Source organism: Xylona heveae, assembly GCF_001619985.1.
Source record: "Xylona heveae TC161 unplaced genomic scaffold L228scaffold_3, whole genome shotgun sequence".
NCBI classification, from domain to species: Eukaryota; Fungi; Ascomycota; class Xylonomycetes; order Xylonales; family Xylonaceae; genus Xylona; species Xylona heveae.
Genome location: NW_017264195.1, coordinates 273,885 through 289,682, shown reverse-complemented (window position 1 = coordinate 289,682; position 15,798 = coordinate 273,885). Strand labels below are relative to the sequence as shown.

At 48.5% G+C, this 15,798-nt stretch overlaps 7 protein-coding genes across 7 annotated transcripts; 5 read left to right on the top strand and 2 right to left on the bottom strand.

Annotated features, from left to right (window-relative positions):
- Positions 1 to 382: 382 nt before the first annotated feature.
- L228DRAFT_218350 (hypothetical protein) lies at positions 383 to 2,090 on the bottom strand. The gene is made up of 2 exons (XM_018330183.1): positions 1,298 to 2,090; positions 383 to 1,242 (listed from the first exon to the last, which is right to left on the bottom strand). The coding sequence occupies exons 1-2, from the start codon at positions 1,952 to 1,954 to the stop codon at positions 583 to 585; spliced, it is 1,317 nt and encodes a 438-aa protein (XP_018189579.1). The 5' UTR covers positions 1,955 to 2,090; the 3' UTR covers positions 383 to 582.
- Positions 2,091 to 2,283: 193 nt separating this feature from the next.
- L228DRAFT_281137 (eukaryotic translation initiation factor-like protein subunit eIF2B-gamma) lies at positions 2,284 to 4,811 on the top strand. The gene is made up of 3 exons (XM_018335866.1): positions 2,284 to 2,695; positions 3,028 to 4,473; positions 4,579 to 4,811. Exons 1-3 carry the CDS (start codon positions 2,515 to 2,517, stop codon positions 4,692 to 4,694), a joined length of 1,743 nt encoding a protein of 580 aa, XP_018189578.1. The 5' UTR covers positions 2,284 to 2,514; the 3' UTR covers positions 4,695 to 4,811.
- A 447-nt stretch (positions 4,812 to 5,258) lies between these two features.
- On the top strand, positions 5,259 to 6,671 carry L228DRAFT_209444 (molybdopterin cofactor; the record flags this gene model as incomplete). Its single annotated transcript, XM_018329812.1, has 2 exons — positions 5,259 to 5,592; positions 5,662 to 6,671. The coding sequence occupies 2 exons, from the start codon at positions 5,259 to 5,261 to the stop codon at positions 6,669 to 6,671; spliced, it is 1,344 nt and encodes a 447-aa protein (XP_018189577.1).
- Positions 6,672 to 7,333: 662 nt separating this feature from the next.
- On the top strand, positions 7,334 to 7,864 carry L228DRAFT_195913 (molybdenum cofactor biosynthesis protein MoaC; the record flags this gene model as incomplete). Its single annotated transcript, XM_018329603.1, has 1 exon — positions 7,334 to 7,864. A coding segment is annotated over one exon (531 nt), but the record flags the coding sequence as incomplete, so codon positions are not given.
- A 2,700-nt stretch (positions 7,865 to 10,564) lies between these two features.
- L228DRAFT_209610 (hypothetical protein) lies at positions 10,565 to 11,949 on the top strand (the record flags this gene model as incomplete). The annotated part of the gene is made up of 4 exons (XM_018329820.1): positions 10,565 to 10,800; positions 10,867 to 10,968; positions 11,033 to 11,737; positions 11,838 to 11,949. The coding sequence occupies 4 exons, from the start codon at positions 10,565 to 10,567 to the stop codon at positions 11,947 to 11,949; spliced, it is 1,155 nt and encodes a 384-aa protein (XP_018189575.1).
- A 511-nt stretch (positions 11,950 to 12,460) lies between these two features.
- Positions 12,461 to 13,766, top strand: L228DRAFT_252536 (cytochrome b5; the record flags this gene model as incomplete). Its single annotated transcript, XM_018333693.1, has 3 exons — positions 12,461 to 12,478; positions 12,867 to 13,386; positions 13,516 to 13,766. The coding sequence occupies 3 exons, from the start codon at positions 12,461 to 12,463 to the stop codon at positions 13,764 to 13,766; spliced, it is 789 nt and encodes a 262-aa protein (XP_018189574.1).
- A 1,258-nt stretch (positions 13,767 to 15,024) lies between these two features.
- On the bottom strand, positions 15,025 to 15,732 carry L228DRAFT_252535 (ribosomal protein S25; the record flags this gene model as incomplete). Its single annotated transcript, XM_018333692.1, has 4 exons — positions 15,025 to 15,047; positions 15,134 to 15,343; positions 15,618 to 15,660; positions 15,730 to 15,732. 4 exons carry the CDS (start codon positions 15,730 to 15,732, stop codon positions 15,025 to 15,027), a joined length of 279 nt encoding a protein of 92 aa, XP_018189573.1.
- Positions 15,733 to 15,798: the final 66 nt, after the last annotated feature.

Sequence of the window (15,798 nt, the reverse complement as noted above, 5' to 3'; positions counted from 1 at the left end):
TTTCGAATGGATGGACACAAGGCCGATGACCTGGCGCAGATCGTTTATAGCAGCTGTGAAGCGCGGGTTGGGAAATACGACGCGATGTGAATCATCTCCTCTATAAATATGGTGACAGACCAGATGTCCTCCTTAGAATCACAATCCCGTCCTCAGTCAAGCAATCATCGCGCCATCGACGTCGACCGATAACCTGGATATCCAGATGGAATCGCATTATGATCCCATCGCGGTCGTGGATGGATGGCTGTCCCAAAATGGTTTAGCTTGGTTTATGAGCAGCGGAAGAGCCGTGACGTCTAGAATTATCAGACACCGGAATACCAATCATTCATGTTTGAACAACAAAATTACAATCCAAGCAATTAATATAGTACTTCTTTCCTGGAGTTGGATGCAGTTCATTCTATTTGTCCAGCAAATAAATATCGAATGCTTTGCCTCCAAAGACTTCCATATACATAATGCCGCTTCATGGCGAAACAAATGCGTCAACTCATATCAAGGTTTCGCCGTTGCCGAAGGATAACAGCAAATGGTATACTAATAAAACACGTAAAATCACCCCGAACACATGTTGCATCATTCATGAGCTCCAACACGGCGCGCCCAATCTTCTCCAACCCGTAGACCGTCCACAACATCTATTCCTTTGCCGAATCCAACCTTGTCACTATCTTCCCACCAATTGTCTTCCTTCTGCGAGGCATTTGTTTCATCTTCACTGTCCACTAAGCCGCCATGCCCACCTTCATCGCCTAGCACAACAATTATCTGGCCGACCCATCCAGACATGGATGTGACAGCCTCGCCCTTGTCCCCGGACAGAGACTCCTGTATATAGACCACTTCTGGTGCGAGGTGACGCAGCAAATGAACGTAGCCCGTCCTTGTAGAAAAGGGTAGAATCATAGCGTCATTCTCCACCAATGCACGAGCTTGTGTATAGATTGCTTGAAGTGCAGGACTGGAAGACTCCAATGGAGCCGGTGCACGGGACGCTTCTGGGCCCGCCGACGAAGAAGACAATGGGCGGGGCTCTACTGGAATCAGTGGCTTTTCGAGTTCTTCTGCTGGAGTTTGGAGATCTTCCTGGCCGATGTTTGAATAAGATGAAGTGACTGAGCCGGCTGTTCTAGCCGAAGACTCTGCTCCCAGCTGCTTTACATCCGGTGCGTAGACCAAAACAAAAACCCGCATAGTATCGTTATCAACATGCTCAGGCAAATGAGAAAGGATTGACTAAATTATGAGAAATTAGTAAAGGCTTTGACACGACGCAACTCAGAAAGCATACCGCATGCTCCATGTAATATCGATTATCTTCTTGTTCAGCGGGATCGTGATTCGTCTCAGCTGATACGACAACCGCCACAGTCTTGCGCTTCAGAACACCTGGACGACCCTGAGCTTGGGTGGGAGCCGTTTGAGCGGAAGAGTTGAATGCCTCCATGTTCGTATTTACAGCCCCAGCGCTCTGAGCAGATTGAGCTGCCACATCGTCGCGTCGGACCTCCTCGGACCAACGCGAGTGATCTCCAAAATCATCCCTTTCTTCCTCGCGGATCGAAGACAACGCGCCCCCAACGGCGGCCATTCCGGCGGCAAATCTCCCCTTTGCGCCGTCATAGATTTGTTGAGGGCTTGGAGTCCGTCGCAGAGCCCCTGACATTCGCGCAAGCACGCCTTCATCCTCTACGGGTGGCGCTTCGGCGCCCTCCCCAAAAGAAGTCTCTCCACGGCCAAGGTCTGCGTATCCCGGAGGCGGGCGGGAGCCGGACGGAGGATCACTCGAGTCATAATCCTTGTCATCGTCACCATCCTGTCGCTCACTCCATATCCAGGCGGCTACTCCGAATGTCGCGACAGTCACAGTCACCACCAGCGGCACCCAGTACCCAAGTGTGCTCCTTCCAGTGCTACCCCGGCTTCTCCGGTCGTTTGGAAAGGACATATTGTCGACGATATAGCGCCAAGTTAGTAATTTAGACAGACTCCCTAGCCTCAGAGCCTGAAAAAGCGATGAGTAGGGAAGCAATGAACGTTAACATGACCATCAATCAAACATGTGGCTGGGGGATCAGCCGCGGTAGCGCGGGGGAAGATTGTCGCGGTCAAGTCGGTGAGAGACGGCAACAAGCTACAAGTTCAGGGAAACTGGGGGTCAAAGCTCCTTGATAATCTTATCCTATCGCATCTTATCGCTTAATCTGATCATCCATCATTCCGCACCCCGAAAGATTTACTCATTTGCTCATTTACTCATTCTCATATGACCTTGTTCTCTATCACCATTATTTCCACAACGAATAATCCTTAGCTCTACTTTTATAGCAGATACTTGAATATCAAGCGACAGCAAAAGCTGTCAAGCTCAGGTACCTTCATTGTCTGTCATAGTATTTGCAATGAGTCTGCTGCTCTGAACCATCTTCAAAGACAGAGCCCCACTCATACTGGTTTTAATATTGAAGTTTACTGCCCGTCAAACTTGGAAGGTTCTAATCTGCCAGCATGCCTCACGCACAAACTGTACCCCCGCCTGGGTTTCAGGCCTTGATCTTGTGCGGACCTGGAGTCTCACTGAACACCTTCACCTCCTCTCCAGAAGAATTTCCTAAAGCCCTGGTGCCTATTGCAAACAGACCGATGGTCTGGTATCCGCTTGACTGGTGCTATAGGTCAGGGATTACAAGTAAGTCAAAAACTTCCGTTGAACTCGGCATTTGGTTCTTTGAATTTCAATTCGTCAATTATTATTGGATTTCTTGTTATTTCTTTGGCTCGTTGCTGTTCCTTTTCCGCTCTGCCCATGAATCCGTGCTTGCGGGCGGGAGCTTACCAATTGCACTATCGCACTCTCTGCTTATCTTCTTTTTAATGCGCTTGGAGATCTGTGACATCTCCCATTCTGCTTCACTTCTCAATCTACATATTCCGCGGTTCACACGTCATAATTGTTCGAGCTTCTTCATCTTGCGCATTTTGTTCTTCAATCAAGTACCCATCCATTAACTCTATCAAAAGATATTACTGTCATTACATCACCCTCTTCTGTTGCAGCGCTGGAAGCTGCCTTTTCTCAAAACCCGCATCTCACTTCTCTTCCGGCACCAAAACCCGACATCATTGCGCCCGAGGGTCTTTCTCAAGCTTCTAGCACAGATGAGACTGTCGGAACAGCGCAAATTTTCCGTCTTCCGGAGGTGAAAGCAGCCATCACTGGCGATTTTGTGGTCCTCCCTTGCGATCTTGTCTGCGAACTTGGAGGCGAAGCCCTCGTGGAGCCCTGGATGATCGAAGAGGCGGGCCTCGGAGGAGCTACAGGGGGCAAGCAGGGATCCTTTGGCCCTAAGATGAGCATCGGTGGAGAGAAGGGCGGCCGACGTGGTGGATTGGGAGTGTGGTATCAGACGAAGGGTGAACATGCCGTCAAAGGCGAAGAGACAGATTTCATCGCCACGTCACCTTTGTCTCGACCGGTAGTGCCTCCCGCTCAAAGTTCTCTGCGCAACCATATCTCTAACCTCGTCACCTCATTTCCAACCGATACGTTGAATGATATCACCGCTGAACGGAAATTCTTCCCAGTTCGACACGCGCTCGTGCGGAGGCATGCGCGGATAAAACTTCTAACATCTTACCGCGACGCTCACCTCTACTTTTTCCCTCACTGGGTCCTTGACATGGTCAACAAAAACCCCAAGTTTGACAGTCTTGCCGAAGATGTCGTAGGTTGGTGGGCGAAGGCTGGCTGGCAGGAAGGCCTGTCAGAAAAGCTTGGTCTCAGAGAGATCTTCGAGGGTGCCGAAGAAAATGAGGGCGAGGATGGTTTGATGCGCAGTGGCATTCTCGAAGAGGATGTTGATCTGGGTAGTATGAGTACGACATGGACCAGCAAACCGGAGTCGGACGATTCCACAGACGATGAACCGACACAATTTGCATCAAGAGTACGAGATCCATCCGGCTCAGATTCTTCCTCGCCGGTACCGCCCCCAAAATCAAAACTCCAGACTCCGCCGATGCTAGCGTACGTGCACCCCGAAAAGTCAGATCAGCTGATCCGACGTGTGGACACTGCGCCACTCTTGTTATCCATTTCTCTGCGCCTCGCCAAGCTCGAGTCCATTGAAGAAGTTGGCAAAGCTGCAGCTTCCCCGTTTGCGCACAACAGCAAGGTAGCATACCCACAGGGTATTGCTCAGCGAAGCACGGTCACTCGCGCGGACTGTCTGCTTGGTGACAACGTCACGGTTGAAGAAAAGGCTGTCATCAAGGAGACTGTCATTGGTCCCAACTGCCAGATTGGCTCGGGTGTTAGGCTGACTAGGTGTTTGCTGATGGATGGTGCTGTTATTGGCGAGCGGTGTCAATTGACTGGCTGTGTCGTGGGTCGTCGAAGCAAGATTGGCCGCGAGTCGATTTTGAAAGACTGTGAAGTCCAGGACAACAATGTTGTCCCTGACGAGAGTAAGTTATCATATTTTCCCTGCTTCCCCCTCTCGTTCGGTTCAGATCTTGCAAGCAAAATATTTCAAATGGTTCAAGAATAACTGCTAATTAATCTTGCTACAGCTGATGCCAAGAATGAAAAGTTCATGGTCTTTGAGGGGCTCGAAGATGACGAAGATGGTGGTGACTTTGACATGGTGGACGACTCGGGGGATATGGACGCAGAAATGGCTATTTAATGTGTTTCATATACATATGGAGATGACATTCAAGATATAATGGAAAAGTATTACAAATGCAAAAGGCGTTGAAAAAGGGCGGTTATATTATCTCGGTTTTTGAATTTTATGCAAGTGACAAAATAAGCACCGAATTTCCAAACCCGTAAAAATCTAAATTAAACATGATTGAGAAAATGAAATATTGAACTAATCCCTGCGTTGTGTAGAAGTACGGAACAGAAATTAGAGATTCGAAAGGCATGACGATTCAGGCAAAACAATCGAATTTATCTCCGCGGCGGTTGGCGGTGGAGATTTTAGTGGATCGCCGGCGCGGAGGAGGCCGATAAGCTCAGAGGAGCCACTCACACGGGCGAATTTCAGACTCCCCCACCATTAAGGGAAAGATGACTCTGATGACGGCGCGCCCTGTCTGATCATTCTTAATTCCAACTGGAAATGGCTGCAAAATGCCAACTCCTTGCTTCAATTTTTGATCATTGATACGCTTGGGTACTCCCACGCGTTACATACTCTGTCGTCTTCATCATGGCAGAAGTATTTAGCCACCGAGCGGCATTCATGCTGCTGCGGCCAGCTTCACGAACCACAATCCGGAGTGGCGATAATTTATGCGTGCGGTCACGGCGAAAGCTTCCTCGGTCAACACGTCAAATCTCATCAGCCGCAACAGCTGCTGTTGGGGAAGATGAGTCCTCAATACACTATCGCCTCCCCGTAAATACTCCTTCAGGCAACGATCTTGAACCGGCTTCAACAACCCGATGGGAGGCAATCAAAACGGCAAAACCATTCTCTTCCTTTCTAACAGACAATTTCAATCGTCAGCATGACTACCTGCGGATCAGTGTCACTGAGCGATGTAACCTCCGCTGTCTGTACTGCATGCCAGAAGGTGTGTTTATACTACTCTATTAGTCTTTAAACTCCCCAATTTTTGCTGACTTTGCTGGCCGTTACTCAGAGGGCGTTCCTCTCTCCCCACCCGCTCATCTCCTTACGAGTCCCGAGATTCACTATCTCGCATCCCTTTTTGTCTCACAAGGTGTGACTAAGATTCGCCTCACGGGTGGCGAGCCTACCGTGCGGAGGGACATCCTCCCCCTCATGCATTCGATTGGCTCTCTACGGCGCCATGGCCTTCGTGAATTATGCCTTACGACGAATGGGATCTCCTTATATCGAAAACTTGATAGCATGGTTGAAGCAGGTCTTACTGGCGTCAATCTGAGTCTTGACACCCTTGATCCGTTCCAATTTCAAATCATGACACGAAGAAAGGGCTTGGATGCCGTCATGAAGAGCATTGACAGGATACTCGAAATGAACCGGCTAGGGGCGGGTATCAAATTAAAAATAAATTGCGTGGTCATGCGGGGAATCAATGAACGGGAAATCCTACCGTTTGTAGAAATGGGCCGCGATAAGGAGGTCGAAGTCCGCTTCATCGAATACATGCCTTTTGACGGCAACAAGTGGAGCAAGGGAAAGATGCTTTCTTACGGGGAGATGCTGGACATCATTCGTGAAAAGTACCCAGGTCTGCGCAAAATTCAGGATCACAAAAACGACACGAGCAAGACGTACCAAGTTCCTGGATTCCCTGGGCGCGTTGGCTTCATCACGAGCATGACTCACAACTTCTGCGGAACTTGCAACCGACTAAGGATTACCTCGGACGGAAACCTGAAGGTCTGTCTCTTTGGTAACTCTGAAGTTTCTCTGCGGGATCTGCTGCGGAAAGATAACAGTGGCAACCCGCTCGACGAAGAAGCCTTTGAGGCGCTGAAGGAGGTTGAGATGAACCGACAGCAGGGCTTAGCAGGACCTAATGGTCCCATGAGTTGGGCTGAGCGGGAGAATGAACTCCTAGAAGTCATTGGAATGGCTGTGAAGCGAAAAAAGGAACGGCATGCCGGCATGGGCGAACTGGAGAACATGAAGAACCGCCCTATGATTCTAATTGGTGGGTAGGTTCTTTTCTGTCTATCTTTTTATTCGGGCGCTGTAGTCAAATTTTCAACATCGCTGGTCGATTGTTCACCACTTGAGAACATTCATTTTCTTTTCTAGTTTATATACCAGCACGGGAACAATGTTTGGGAGTCTGGTCATTCAATCATCTTTCCTGCATTGCTTTCTATAAGCCTTCTCTGCATATTGCTGTACGATACTATTGTACGAGTCAATATAAGGCCCGGGAGTTTCCCTGAGAAATGGCCTCATTTTATCTTATGAATTCCAACCACTACCAATCGTCAATTTGTTTTCTACGCATCGTGCGATCGCTTTGCTTTCCCCGTCTGCTCCAGTAAATGCTAATTGAACTAGATGAGGTCCCTTATGCCCGAAATATCAACAGTAGCCAGTTATCAAGCATCACCGGTAGCTTCACCAAAAGCACTCCAACCCTATCACCTCGCGGAGCGACGTTTCCAGCCCCATACATGCTTCCTACGCCTCCCGGCTCAATTTTCCAAACTATTCGCGCGTTTAGCAGCTCGGCACCTCGTCACTTTCTGCCTTCGCGGTGCTGCAGCCGCTCATTTGAACGGGAAAACGAGCCCACATCAACCATCAATCCAGAACGCAAACAGAACAGTCAACAAACTCGCGCCCCTGGCGCAACAGTTGACGCGATAAACGCTTCAGCGCACAATTCATCATCGCCTCCTGATGCATTGCCTCATCTTACCTCCACTGGCGCCGCACACATGGTGTCCATCGCAGCAAAGCAATCCACCTCCCGTACTGCCGTGGCCCGAGGACGCGTCATCTTCTCGAATGCGACATCTCTGCAGCTTATCCGCAGCAATTCGCTGAAAAAGGGAGACGTCCTCGCCGTGGCCCGCATTGCTGGTATCATGGCTGCCAAGAAGACACCCGACTTGATACCGCTCTGTCATCCGATTACTCTAGCCAGTGTGAGTGTTGATGTAGATGTTGTCGATCCCGTGGAAGGCGCAAATTATAAATTTGGCCATGTTGATGTATCAGCCACGGTCCAATGCGTCGGTGCAACGGGCGTTGAAATGGAAGCGCTCACATCCGTCATGGGCGCTTGCTTGACAGTTTTTGATATGTGTAAAGCTGTGGATAAGGGAATGCGAATACAGGATGTCCGGGTCGTCAGGAAGGAGGGCGGCAGAAGTGGAACATGGAGTGAGGAAATGTTATAAGTCACTTTAGATTTATACGCACATGTCCAGGGTAGGTAAATTTGTAGTATTATCGATGATGAGCATCGACAAAGGGCGATATAAAGGTCCAACCATCTAATCTTCCAAAAGCTCGTTTTCTCATTGGTAGTGTCTACGGAGGGTTTGATAGAGAGCATTCAACTTTTCTGCGAGCAGTCAGGGAGTTTAAGCTGCTACTTTGGAAATGATTTTCCCGCGATATCTGTCAAGACGTTTGTATGATGCGAATCGGGCTAGAAATATGTGGCACAGCTATCTGCATTAGTTGAGGCAAGGGGATGTAATGCAGATGCTCGCTGTTGTCATTGAGCATAAGTGTCGGCATAGGTGGGGAAGAGAGCCTGCAGAGCGGTCGCTGAACGAAAAGGTACTTTGACCTGCCGGGATTCCCTTGCCAATTTACGTGGAGAATATGAATCGGCTGTGTACTTGATAGTACAGATACCAAGACCTGCTTACCGTGTCTTTCAGTTTTGCGCAGAGTAGAGGAGAGTTTCTCATGGAGCTTATCTAGAGTATAACTAAAATCTAGAGACCCACAGGAAATACAGTGGGAGAATGAGCTAGAGTTTAGTGAAGTCTTAAGTACAGATTGGGAGCATAAATCAATGTGAATCTTTTCTCGTACTGGAATTGCATAATGGCACTTTTCCTATCGCGGCAGCTTCATTTTATCACACCTCACAACGACACACGACATTGCTTGTTATTATCATTTTTCTCCTTCATCACTCCTCCTTTTCCAGTTGCTGATCTCTCTTACTACTCATATATCTGCAGTGCATATTGAATCTATAGGCAGCTCGACAGGGTTGTGGCGGCATTCCACTGCTCTCCCTGACTCCGCCGTTTGCGCCTTGGCCTGGTGGGTGCTTATCTCTGATCTGCCAGTGACGTCCACTGGCTGCCGTATCATTGTCACCTCTCATTCCTCCTGCACAAATTGGGAGCTGTGAAGTTCGACTATCAGACTCAATCACAGTTCCAACTTAGCAGACAACCTCTCACAAAATTTCCTTCCGAGACGTGACCGGTTGTAGTCCAATCGCTTTCGAAGTCTTGATTTTAATCTATCCAAAGCGCGCCCGCCCCAGCCAAAAGAGATTCTGGGCGCGTCATCGGATCCCGAATCCATCAAATCAACTTGCAGCCTGACGCCCCAAATCCACTGGCCGACTCCTCGGGACAAGGCATTCCTTTCCCGCTCTCCTCTGCCGTTGCACTGCATACGGCCCGAAAGGGGACCAGACTGTGACGCACCAACGCATCTTTTCGTTGCAGCATCGCCTGTTTATTTTTGTTCTCCCCCCGGACGCCGCAGCACTGGGCAAAGAAAACCGGGGCGCCGTCCACTGTTCCTGTCTCAGGACCCGATCTTTCCCGGGATTTTGCTGCAACCAACGACTAAAATTTCTTTGGCAGTAAAATTGTCAGCATCCCGGCCCTAAGAGAAGAAGGGGTGTGTGTGAGATTGATTCTCTTTCACCGGCACAGGAAACGAAAGAGTAAGGCAGCAGCAGCAGCAGCAGCAGAGCTCGGCGGTAGCAACCCAAGGTTGCAAGGGACGTGTTCGCATTCGCTTTCCATTCCTGGCACGCCCTCCGCTCTCTACTCCTCTGAACGCCCCAGCATCATGGAGGTAAGCAAAAGAAAAAAAACTAGAATGCATTTTCTCTTTTATATCGTTTCCCCTACCCTTGAAAACTCCCCTTTCCCTTCGTGTCCGCATTTTGTATCACTCTATCCCTGCATGCTCTTATTCAGCCATTTTTCAAGCCGGCGAATAAAGCTTTCCGAGTGATTGGTTGCACAGTCGCAGCTGGCCACTGGAAAGAGAGAGGGAGACAGAGACAGGGTGAAGGGTTCAACTGATATTGGTTGATGCTTGCGACGCTTTAATCAACCGAAAATTCTCGATACTGCCTCCTGCAGCCCTGTGTCTCCCGACGGACAATCATTCATATCAGGACATGTCCGTCAGCGCCGCCATGTGATCTGCATGGCGCCGTCATATCTGCTTCTTGTTGCCTGCGTTTGGTTGTCATTTTGAGGAAGTTCGGCGCCCGCGCAATGCGACATATGCGCCCAACCTATCTTGTGACATTTCTGGTGGACTGAAAGTCCAATGTGATTTTCTTTTCATTTTCAACCACTGTTGCGCGTTGTCCATAAGGTGGCACATTGTTGATATCTCAGCATCGCTTGTTTGATTGGCGGCGTTTGCGCAAAGCGAAACATCACCGTGTCGGCAACCTCCAATTGTTGGTGAAAGAGTGGAAACGTCGTCGTGAATGGTCCTTGACTCGCATGGCGGGCGGCCCCAATCTGCACCAGCCCGACTGCCTATGCATTAAAGAGATTTGCAAATCGATCAAGCAGAAAATCTTTCAAAATTGGGGCCATCTGAACTATATCACGTCCTTGATCTGGATGCCCTCCTTGCCCTGACAATTGGTGCTGCTGGCAGTGCGGGTCGTGGTTTGCGCGAGCGCTTTTGAAGTCCTCGAATTTGCTGTCTTTGTTATTCACTGTCAAAACTTACGCTCATCTGAATCCGTGCATCTTTGTTTTCCGCGTTCCTTTTTTATTTCTATCTTGTATTACACGTTCAGGTCCATCCCCATTACCATCGACCGCTTTTACCTCATCAACTCTTTGTCTTTCAAAATGGCCTCATCTTACCTGACTATCCCAGCGAGGCGTCATGGCGGTGGCAAATCGTTTCGTGGACACGGGGGAGGGTATCACAACGCAGCTTCGTTAACGCTTGAACGCTATCTCCAGGATCTTCCAATCGCCGAGGTTCCCACGAGCCCTTTGCGGCCGCAATTTCATACCGGCCGTCTCCCGAATAGTAAACTCAGCGATGGAAAACCACGATTACTGCTCATGGGTCAGCGGAGGTATGTCTGCTTGATGCCTCGTGCATTCTGGGAATATAAAGTCATGTTACTAATTGGAGGCTGCAGGAGTGGGAAATCGTCAATATCTAGCGTTGTATTTCACAAGATGCCACCTACGGAGACGTTGTTCCTAGAATCTACCGCGAGGATCCAAAAGGACTCTATGCAGTAAGTCTTCTACCTCCACTGCTTCATAAGACTGTCGACTCTAGGACAGGTACTGACTGCTTAGCTCCTTTATGGATTTTCAAGTTTGGGATTTTCCCGGCCAACTCGACTTTTTCGACCCCGCCTTTGACGTGGACAACATTTTCGGTGAAATCGGTGCGCTCATATGGGTCATTGACGCGCAGGACGACTACCTTGACGCGATCAACAGACTAAACACCACCATCTTACATCTTCAACAGACGTACCCTTCGATCAATGTGGAGGTCTTTATTCACAAAGTCGATGGTCTCTCCGAGGATTACAAAGCCGATACTTTTCGGGACGTTATCCAACGGATTCAAGATGAACTCTCAGATGCTGGCTATGAAAATGCGCCTGTTAGCTTCTACCAGACGAGCATCTACGATCACTCTATTTTTGAAGCATTTAGCAAAGTTATCCAAAAGCTAATCCCCCAACTACCCACCCTTGAATCTCTCCTCGACAGCTTATGCAACAATTGCCGGATCGAAAAGGCCTTTCTCTTTGACGTGCTCAGCAAAATTTACATTGCCGCGGACACCACGCCATCGGACATTAGCAGCTATGAAATCTCATCCGACTATATCGATGTCATTGTCGACGTGAGCGAGATATATGGGTGGGATAGACCTAGTAAAGCGGCGGAGAATGAAGTCGATGGCGAGGATCAGATTGAGAATCCGGACGCCGAAAGCGTAATTACGCTGCAGAACGATAGTTATTTATATTTGCGGGAGATTAACAAGTAAGTTTACAAATGCTGTTGATTCTATACAATTCGGCAAAATTCATGGGCTTTTTGCACTCGTCACTTCAAGCACGCCTGCTAATTGAATTTTACGCAGATATCTCGCACTCATCTGCCTTATGCGTGAAGACTCACGAGGCAAAAAGGGTCTTATCGATTACAACGTTGGTGTCTTCCAAGACGCCCTGGCACAGGTGTTTACTCGATGAGGTTCCATCACCTTCCCTCCCCCCTTTCAATGTAGCATTATATCCTCTGGATCTTTTATAGGCTAAAAAGTCCAAACAAATCATCATTAGTTAAAGCAATGCCCGCAATTATGTAGCAAACGATAACATTTGATGCGGAATGGATTGAGCTTTGAGCTACAGAAGCTATGACCAACTTACGGAATGTTCCGCTCTATTTACGTTACGTAGGATAGCTTGCCAGTCAAATGTCAGCCCATGATACACTTGCTATATGTAAACATACCACCGTGACGCCACAAATCTTTTCAGGCTGTCGGTTTTTTCATCCCTTCCTTGTTGTGAACTTCAGGAGAGAAGTCCGCTTTGCTAGACTGGTCGCCAAAGCATCACCGACACGGGTCTTCAGCCCTACGATCCCTCGGTTTCCGGGTCCCTTGCTACTGTCCGCGCCGAGCAAGACGACTACTTTACACCAAACTACTCAAGCCTCTTCGATAGGGGCCTAGAAACAGCACCGTAAACATATATCATGGGAACAAAGTTTTGCGTGAGATAAAGCAAAAGTGGAAAATTTTATAGAGTCAGGGTACGCCATACGAGATTACGATACACGATACAGCATAGAATACACGAGCCGCGCCTTTTACTGCCACGATACATTATCCAGCATATTACATTGCTCCGCAATCATCAGCGACAAGCATATTTACACATAATCAAGAACCAGAAGCGGTCAAAAATAACACACCTTCAACCCAACCTACCAAAGAAAAAGGCAATCCAATATGGCCTCTCAGCCATCCTCGTCCGCATTGCGCCAACGGAACCCTCATCCCGGCACTGCAACCACAAAATCCGACTCTCCCGAACAAGGCCCGTCACCAAATCTAGAACCACATCTTCAAACACCACCCCAAACACAATCCCAAGCGCAGACCCCACGCTCTCCCAAATCCGCCGCCACCGCAGCCGCCGAGCAACGCGGCGAGGAGTCGGAGTCAGACCCAGACTTATTCTTCTCTAACAGCAAACTCTCCACCTTCATAGACATTCTCCGCTCACTTGCCGGCCTCGTCCTGCTCGGCGGTATCCTCAGCTACTTCATCACAAGCTCTTCCTTCAGCTGGGGCTGGCGGCCGGCGTGGACACGTACCGGCCCACTGAAGACGATGCTGTTCGGGCCCATTTCACTGACGCCCGTCGAGTTGTCGCTCTACAATGGCACCGATCCTGCCTTGCCCATATACGTCGCTGTCAATGGGTCTATATACGATGTCTCTGCCTCGCCGCGACTCTATGGGCCGGGAGGAAGTTATAGTTTTTTTGCGGGGCGCGATGCGGCGAGAGCGTTTGTCACGGGCTGTTTTCAGGAAGATTTGAATGCTGATTTGAGAGGTGTGGAGGAAATGTTTGTTCCCGTTGACGACGAACGAAGTGAGGCGTCTGGCGAAGCAAGTGAGTCTAGTGAAGCAAGTGAGCCTTATTTCGAGCAAGGCGAGGGTTACCCCCATCAGCGCGGTGAATCTACCAAGGGCAACAAGTATCACAAAACACATCAGGCACATCACGAACACCCTGAACCAGCCGGAAAAACAAAGACCATGACACCAGCGCAAAAAAAGATCCAGCGCGAGCGCGAATACCGCACCGCACGCACCAAAGTCCGCGACGCCATCCAGCACTGGCAGCGCTTCTTTGAGAATAATGACAAGTATTGGAAAATCGGCAACGTCCTGCGGGATCCCAACTGGTTGGAACATGAGCCGGTGAAGCCGCTGTGTGAGGCGGCGCAGCGGGCGAGACCGAAGCGCGGTACGGAGAAGGCGGGGGGATAGTTTTTTCTTTTATTATTTTCTATTTTTTAGGTTTATTTATTTATTTATTTCTATTTTATTTTCTTTGTCTTTTTCTCTTGTTTTGTGTCATTTTATATCATTTTTTTTATTCTTATATTATTTTATTTTTATTTTTTTCTATTTTAATTTCCCCTTAAGTTCTGTATCTTTGCTTTCATTTTTCTATGTTTGTCTTTCGTCTTTTTTCTTTTTTTCTTTTGTAATTTCCCTCCTTTACTACTATGCTATACTTCTTATGCAACCTTTCCATTTTTCATTTCTTATTTTCCTAATTTCATCCTTTTTCTTTTCCAAAGCATCAAAGCCGATTGCAATAAACTACTAATCCCGCTCTCTGCAGCCCTAGACGTACGGCTCTACGTGAGGAAAGAAAATACTTTCCAATGTATACTGTAGCTTCTGTGGTTACGTATGTGATATTATGGTCATGCTAGCCTCCGTACGCTCCGTAGATAGACTGATATGACAATGGTACAGTAGGTTTGATTATAGGTTATACAGCACCCGGGCTAGGTATAAATTCCCAGAGCTTTTGGGGTTTTTATTCATGAGCTACCTTCGTAAAGGGTTCTCGAGTTAAGTCTGCCCTCTATGCGTACAACATCAAGGTGAAACAAGGTTGCTGAATATCATGATTTGGAGAGTTTACGTGAACGTGAAAGTTAGAAGAAGAGGAAAGAGGGTATTATAAGGGGATCTCGGATGGGTGGGATTGGTTGCACGGTGAGTGACGCAGGGGTAGGATAGAGTAGACGGATATACACCCGTTGTATAGGGACTGTACTGTACTGTACCTTCATGGCACTCTAAGATCTGACAAGGGCGAGCATATCTCAGGACCTCCGTTGATATCTAGAACGTGGGATTTATATAAGGGAAAGGGATTTATAAGGCAGAGGGTGCGATATAGAGGATAGAGGGTCCGTGCTGAGGTGATACCCGAGAAGTGGATATTATTTGAGTAGAAAGAGGGTTTGTTGGACATATATCACGCATCACAATGACAACGAAGTGCAAATTGCTAATAACTCTTTTCATTGAGCACTAACAAGAACCATCCATCAATCATCAACCCGTGCCATCATCCTGATGTGGTATCAGATGCTTGCGCCGTGATGAGAGGTCGCAAGTCATAGAAGTTTCGGACAGCGAAGAGATCAATGGATATATCGCCTCAGACATCAGTCCACACGGACACGCCTAACCGGACCGGAAAGTCATCGAAATTGGGGGGAATCTACTCGGCGGTGACAGCCCGGGCTAAGAGATATCGTTAGTATGACTGTCCTCGCGCACAGATCGTTTCCTCTCCAACGATCGCTAGAGATTTCAAGGTTTATACGTACTGTAGACATCCAGGGCGTGGTGGTTGACAACCTTCTTGATAACACCCCTCTCCTCGAGATCGGCGAGGGCCTTGCGGGCGAGGGAGCCGTTGATCTTAAGTCTGTCGACCAGGACGGCGACAGTAATCAGACGGTAGGACTGGACATCCTTGTTAAGACGGTCCGAGGTGCTCTTGTCGAAAACAACGGCGTGCTGGGCCTTGTCCTTGACTATAGTGATGGATCAGCGTGCGTTCATTACTTGATAGTTTTCTTCTCAAATCGTCGTGACGCTTCCGGGAGGTTTGGGGGGAGACTTCAAGCTTTGAATCACAAAAATGGGTTCGTCTCTTGAAAAATGTCGCAGGGGCGAAACTCCATTCTTTTCGATTCCTCGGCTCGAACAGTGTGGCGGATGTGTCTGATGATGATAATGATGATGGATGATATTTGGGAAGATTGTGACGATGCTTCAAGAATCGCGATTATGGACGAGACGACGTACCCTTGCCCTTGGACCACTTCTTCTTCTGCTTTCCAGCGGGAGCCTGCGATTAATTCATCAGTAAACTTGTTGCGACAGATCATGAAACCCTTTGGGGTGCAAGCAAACTCACCATTTTGTTGATGTGATGAAGGTTGTCGTTCGCAGAATCGCTCGGAGGAGTCTCAAATTGAATATGTGA